Raw genomic sequence first — 7,399 nt, forward strand, 5'->3', positions numbered from 1 at the left:
ATGATTAAACTGCAAATTATTAAGGGCAGTCGTGTGCTTTCCAAAACGTAAATGTCAAGCAAATTTTATTTATTGTGTGTGCACAAAAAATAAATGATTGGACACATAAACTATTATACGTACGAGAAATGAAGCCATTGGGAAAAATGCGATAAAATCATTTCTTTTAATTTTTGTCTCACTGTCTCATTTAATTAACAGAATAATCAATTAAAGTCAAATCCATAATGGTCTTAATTGTATGCATAATTAGAATGTTCTATATGCTAACGCTTCCTAAAATGTATGCATAATTAGAATGTTCTATATGCTAACGCTTCCTAAAATGTATGCATAATTAGAATGTTCTATATGCTAACGCTTCCTAAAGAGCAGCGTATGTGGGGGAAGGTCAGAAAATAGAACGATCTATTCCGTGTACTTTAATAATAGTAAAAAAAAAACAGTCAGTAGAAAACATGGAGAAACATGGCGAAGGAAAACCGAAACAACCTATTATGTTTGATGGAATGGCATTGCCACCATTTCCTCCCCTTGTAAAAGATGCAGAGAAAAGATTTGAAGAAATAAGAGATCTGGAATGTAGAAAAGATGACGTACTGTTGGTTATCTATCCGAAATCAGGTATTTTTAAAAATAATAGATGCAGTGCGAAGTGAAAATAAATGTTCAGGTCATGCATGAAGCGAGTTTGACCGATGATATTAATTTCAGGCCTAGGAGGACTATTGATAACGGTTTTTGGGAATTTTTTGTTGTAGAGTAGCATAAGAATATGATAGAAAAACATAATTAGTAACATTCTGAGATGACACCTCAAGTATAACTGAAAAATACAAAGACATACTAGAAACTCTCCAGCCGCGCACACTTTTTGTGCGCAATAAATATGCACTTTAGACCGTGGGATAAAGATCTACAGCTCAGTCACGACATATAATAAAAATCAAATGTAGTTTTATTTTGGTTGGTTAAAATATTATCTTACGGACACTTTAAGGCCTGTCCTGAAACACTGATTGTTCTCACTAAGAATAGTACTGCGTTGGGGGTTACAGTGATAATAATAATCCATTTCTGTAGGCAAATTTATTAAAGATAACATGTTATAGTAGCCATATACTTTTATACATTGTATTCTTTTAAACCTGAAATAGTATTGTCATAGATCATTGTTAAAGGGAGCAATCTCATGTACTAATCGTTATACTATCCATTGGCTTGTCGTTTCCTTATTACTGTAATCATTTCATGTTTGCATGTTTATTTTGGGCTCTTCATTAGAATAAACATTCTGTTCTGATTTGTTGTGCAACAGTGTTACAGGCAATCTGAATAGTCGATCGAATGTCACGTGTTGTTCTTGCAAATGAGTGAAGTTTAAAAACTTCTCTTTCAAACATGAAATCCACAAAGATATTTACCGATAGGCATGGTTACAAAGGGCGTAAATAACATCCAAACACTCTAGTCACAGTTCATGTGAGCCACATTTCTATCAAGAACATATCCTAGGGGCTATGGTGATTAGTTCCTGTTGCGGGTTCGATAAAAGAATAATTATCCCATACATGTATAAAGCCAGTTGCTAAGTGTAACATATTCATGGAGATTGATAAGGCAGATCACGAAAGATCAGCAAGATCAAGATTTTTTTTAATAACATGTTTGTGTCACGTAGTTAAGATATATTTTCGTCCACTTTATGGATCGATAACTGGGCTGGAAAGGAGCCACTGTCGGCTTTTGTACTCAGCTGAGCTAAAAGCCCATTGTCCAATGTCCTATCTGTTTGTCCTTCCTTCTTTTGACTTAGCACGATGTTTTACTTGCACTCTGCCTGTGCATCTCTATGTAACAGGAGGGAAGAAAATGTGTGGCTGGATTAGGAATCGAACCTGGGACCTCTGCATCACTAGTCTGGTGCTCTACCACTAAGCTATCTAGGCCGATATCCACGGACAACACCTTTATACACTTCCCCCCTCTTGAATTGTCTTCAGTTAGTGAAGGTTCAAGTTTTTTTTAAAATTATGGTCTTGGGGATAGAGTAGGAACACAATGGGGGATTAAAGTTTTTCATGAAAATCAATATAAGAAAAAACATTTTTTTCAAGAATCACTGATCCATGTAAAGTCATATCAACATGCAAGCATTCCAATGCATTGCATAGTCATCTTTGTCCAAATCGTGGCCCCGCGCAGGCTGGAGTAGGACAACAATAGAAATCACAACTTGTAAATGAGAATATCAGCATGTAGGTAAAAAATCAGGAGTAGCAGGGCGAAACTTAATAATATTTTAAGATTAACATCTCCAGGTTTTATGATCGAGTTACTCGATAGAAGTTGGAGACTACAGTTTTTATAACTGAAGCATTCATACATAGTATAGAATTTTAATCAATAAAATAATGTCCAAGTGGATAGGCATAAAAGAGGATAAAGTTGCAAAAGATGTCCAATTTGTTTTCTGTAAGAATATAAACAAAGATTTTAAAAACCTTGTAATTAATTAGGGTCTGAGCGACTACAAGGGATTTTCTTTATTACGTAAAACCCCTGTCACACCGGGACTGCGTCCTCATGGCGATCGCACGGCGTCCATAAAATATGCAAAACGCCGAGGTGAGCGCCGAAGAATCTCCTACAGCGCCGTGACAACGCGGCGAGATCTCCACTGAACGCGGTAGGGTCACGTAGGGTCTCCTAGAACGCCAGGGGACGGCATGCACTATGGGCACGCCCAAAGTTCGCGCCGTGTGAGCGCGGTCTGATTAGAACGCAGTAGAAAGGTAGTATGATCGCCGTAGCAGCGCAGTGAGATCTCCTAAGACGCCTCCGTAGGCACGCCATGAAGACGCGCGTGATCGCAGCATGAACGCATTGATAGGAGGCTGCGCTTCCACAGAGACCTTGCGGAGTCTTTTGAGATGTCACTGCATTTAAGAACGCATTGTAGACGTATTGTGAACGCAGCCAGCGCAGTGAGAACGCCGTGAACTCGAGGTGACAACTCCTAGCACGCCGTGAACGCGTCGATCGCCGTAGGGACGCCGGGGCATCTTTAGATTGTGAAAATTTTTAAAATCGCAGGGAAATTGCACAAATTTCTGTAAAATTTACTCAATAAGTAAAAAGCACAGTATACTATCACTGCGTTCATGCTGCGATCATGTGCGTCTTCACGGCGTGCCTACTGAGCTCCCACCGCGTTGTTGGAGATCTTTCTGCGCTGCTACGGCGAACATACTACGTTTCTACTGCGTTCTTTTCAGACCGCGCTCTCACGGCGCGTACTTTGTGCATGTCCAAAGTGCGCGCCGTCACCTGGCGTTCTAGGAGACCGTACACGACCCTACAGCGTTCAGTGGAGATCTCGCAGCGTTGTCACGGCGCTTTAGGAGACTCTACGGCGCTCAACTCGGCGTTTTACATTTTTTATGGATGCCGTGCGATCGCCGTGAGGACGCAGTCCCGGTGTGACAGGGTTTTTATAAATTACGGAGTGAGTTTGGAAGGAGATGGAATGGCTTATGTTTGTTCATTGAAGTTCGTGTTAAAAAGTCCATTTGAATGACTTAAATTTGTTGCAGGCGATAAACATGTATACAATAGAGTGTAATTTAGAATCTTATGATAAAGTCTTTGATTTTTAATTGACCCAATTATTTCTGGCAGGGACGCACTGGGTCTGGGAAATCGTCTGCATGTTACTAAAAAAGAAAGCCGAATACATGAAGGAATGCAAAGAGTTTTTCTTTTTGGAAGCTATACCAGACATGAGTGTAGTTCATAATCTTGCCTCTCCAAGACCGCTGAACACGCATGTTCCCTACAGATGGCTACCAAAGCAACATATAGAAAATGGCGGAAAGATTGTCCATGTTCTGAGAAACCCTAAAGATGTTGCCGTGTCGATGTTTCATCACTTTAACAATACTATGGCATTTGGTGAACCTACAGACTTCAAGACGTTTTATGAGAGAGTTTTCATGGGTCCAGGTAAGGCAAAAATAGTGCGCAAAAAACAGTAAGTTGCAATAAAAAAAACTCAGCTTTCATAAACATGAAATAAACAATTCAAGCATAAAATGTTTCTCATGTACGAATCAAATTATGCACAAAAGTAATGTTTATCTAGTAGTCTGAATAAAGTTTTGACACAGACTTACTCGACAGAACAAGTCACACTTCGAACAAAAGTTCGCCTATAATAATTTTGAGGAAAAACGTATGAGTGTGCGTGTGTCTTTTAATGAAATTGACCTCCCATCGAATGTAAAATTATCAGGAATTAAAAGGAATTTTTTTTTCAGTTCAGCCATTTGGAGGCTGGTTTTCATATGAAAAGGAATTTGAGCAAGCAGAAGCAAAAGACACACATTCTGCTATTTTCACATTGTATTATGAAAGTTTAAAAAAGGTAAATAACTATTACAAATACACATAAAATGTTAATAATCACTGCTTATTAACACTTTGTAATGACATAAATCTTTTGAAATGCTGGGGAATAACAAATATATCTTGATATTTAATCCCCAAAAGGGACTCGCAATAATACGTTTTGTGTTGATTTGAACGCAAAAAAAATTGATAAAACAAAATGTTATGATGGCTTTTTATAACATTTCACAATGGTCATGTATTATACATTTTGGATGATTACAACCCTGAAGTAGCATTATTAGAGGCACTCATTCAAAAAAAGGCTTTTGTTATGCTAAAACTTTTATCTGCTTTAAGTTAAAAAAAAATGGTATGATCTATACCCGTCACACACCCGATGATTTTTTGGTTGAAAAAAAAAATGCCTGTTTAATGGATTTTGGTGGATACTTTCTAATCCTGTCATTCAATTAAGCTTTTTTTTATCTGTAATTTAGCTGATGGATATATGATTTATAATTTTGGTAATGGATCTTACCTTCCATGTGCTTCAGATCATATTACATAATTTGTTGTTGTTTATTAAGTATTATTATCTAGCATAAAATCAAATATTAAGATTTGTTGCTACAGATATATAGACTATTTTTCAAGAACTTTCATTTTTTTCATTTTTTTTTAGCATCCAGTGGAGGAAACCAAAAGGCTAGCCAAATTTTTAAACGTTGATGTGAGCGATGAAGTTATAACTGAAATAGTCGACAAGTGTAGTTTCAGAAAGTTGAAGCAAGCCAATGACACAATGAAAGAATTTTTAGAATTTCCAAATACCAAAGTAAAATCTAAGGAAACTATGTCGAAATTGTATCGGAAGGGTAAGTCAAATCACCTAGTGCATTACATCCTACCTAATAAAGCATACAATACATTGTTCATGTAATATAAATAAATTTGAAAGCTACCTTTATGCAGTAGTAAGGGATCTTTGCGATTTGTTTGCCCGACCTTCTGTACCAAAACACTACTCCTCTTAACAGGTTTTTCGATCCTTAATCGGAAGGTCGTGGGTTCAAGCCCTGGCCACGACAAATCTAAGTCGATGAAAAATAGGTAGTAATTGTTCCTTCGCCAAGAGCTCGGTACTTTGAAAATTGTGTGTCTTTCGGATTAGACTTTAAAAACCGTGACCCCTTGTCACAGCAGGCGTTGACACGACAAAGAATGGCCCAGTGTGCCGAGTAAAGGTTTAAATCTGAAGCCCTTATTCGGCATATAGTGACATATTTCTTACTATAGCTATCGGGTTTTGACTTCGAAAAACTGTGAAACCACTGTTTTAGAATGATACTAATAAATCTGGTACACAAGTACACATGTAGCTTATATCAAGCTTTAATTCCAAATACTATTTTTATATTTCGATTATGAACTGTATTCCCATGATTACCAGAAATAAAATTAGTTGCTAAAATTCTTTCGAACTGCTACCCTCCAACAATTTCTAATTTTATTTGAATTTAAAGTTTAAAAAACACCAAAATCAACAGTTCTGTAAATGTAAAACTAAAATGGGCGTCACTAGCCAAGGTGCAATTTTAAATTTCTCTTCCATTGTGTTTTAAGGTCAAGATCTAGTAAATGAGTTTAGAGTGTCTTTTTGGTGCTAGATCAATTATCACGTCATAATTGATTTAAACTTACTTTTTCCTGTACTTTACAGCTATAACAGAATTATGTAGAAGATGACACATTTTCATGTAATTCAATTTAAAATCATGTCAATAGGAACCCCGATACCTATATTCAATTTAATATCATTTTAAAGAAGTCAAGAAGATATGAAAAGTCGTTTCCTGAGAGACCGTGGGCAATATTGATACATTTCCTTTGTCTGAGATGGAGAAAACTCCCATTTTTATACCCGCTTCTCTTCATTTTTCATTGAAAAAGGCAGTTTTAAATATGATTTTTCGTTGAGTTTATCTAAAAATCGTGTCCCGATACACCTTAACTTATTTAGCTATAATTGTAATAGATTATAAAAGGGATTTGCTTTTCAAATTTGAGAAATCTGTAGGCACTCTTCATTTACTAGATCTTGACCTTAAATACAAACCAGTGCGACTACAGTCTCATCAGAGACTCCCTGGTTGGTATTCAATGAAGTACATTAGACTATTCTTAAATATCTTATTTAATTCCTGATCAGAAAGAAACTTCAGAAGGAAACCTTTTTTAATGAAGAATATAATGAAAAAAAAAACTTATTTAATTATGCACGTGTGTTTCTACGTTCATTGTCTGTAGGTGCATAAGCAATTATTTTTCTTTCCTTTTTCAGGAGAGATTGGGGATTGGAAGAACCATTTTACAGTGGCTTTGAATGAACACTTCGATGCAGTATTCAAAGAGGAAATGAAAGACTCTAAAATTCAAGTGCAATATGAATAAAAAAAATCATAATTAATACACACAAATGATTAGCATTGCTTGAATTTTATATCCGTGTATGTCCAGTCAAAGACAATGCCCATCTGTCAAAGAGTGAAATAGAAAATATGAACTTTTTAAATTCTCGTAAAATATGGATCGATATACTATACTATTATGCAAATGTTACAGGGTTTTCAACTTTCTCGTTTAAACTCAGCATTTCGAAATTTCTTTGGTCGTTCCAAATACAAGCTTAAGTCTGCAGTTCTATTTTGACTGACACGTTTCCGACCATTTTTAGGATCAGAGATAGCAAATTAAACTGTTGATTTGTGTTTCTCTGTTTGACCAAATTATTTGTAGAGGACTTAAGAGTTTGCTTTCTGTCGTTGTTGCTGTTCAGGGACATATATATGTATCACTTTTAGATTCCTTATTTACCAGATTATCCTAAAGGAACAGAGTGATTTTCACCACTTGGAGGCTAAACCAAGGAAGTCGAATGTATGCAGTTATGTATATGTACATATTAGACATCCATAAAGATACAATTAAAAAAGTTTTTATTTCTTTT

The 7,399-nt window shown here is 36.1% G+C and overlaps 1 protein-coding gene across 1 annotated transcript; it reads left to right on the plus strand.

Annotated features, from left to right (window-relative positions):
- Positions 1 to 458: 458 nt before the first annotated feature.
- On the plus strand, positions 459 to 7,399 carry LOC133187630 (sulfotransferase 1E1-like). The gene is made up of 5 exons (XM_061323052.1): positions 459 to 624; positions 3,682 to 4,005; positions 4,320 to 4,426; positions 5,075 to 5,267; positions 6,734 to 7,399. Exons 1-5 carry the CDS (start codon positions 459 to 461, stop codon positions 6,841 to 6,843), a joined length of 900 nt encoding a protein of 299 aa, XP_061179036.1. The 3' UTR covers positions 6,844 to 7,399.

Source organism: Saccostrea echinata, unplaced genomic scaffold, assembly GCF_033153115.1.
Source record: "Saccostrea echinata isolate AGI-Se365-2 ecotype Australia unplaced genomic scaffold, CSIRO_AGI_Sech_v1 ptg000001l, whole genome shotgun sequence".
NCBI lineage: Eukaryota > Metazoa > Mollusca > Bivalvia > Ostreida > Ostreidae > Saccostrea > Saccostrea echinata.

Excerpts from the sequence above, each read along its gene's own strand:
- LOC133187630 (XM_061323052.1), top strand. The coding sequence starts at position 459 with ATGGAGAAACATGGCGAAGGAAAACCGAAACAACCTATTATGTTTGAT. Across the intron at positions 625-3,681 it reads GGTTATCTATCCGAAATCAG|GGACGCACTGGGTCTGGGAA; the intron begins GTATTTTTAAAA and ends TATTTCTGGCAG. Across the intron at positions 5,268-6,733 it reads GTCGAAATTGTATCGGAAGG|GAGAGATTGGGGATTGGAAG; the intron begins GTAAGTCAAATC and ends TTCCTTTTTCAG.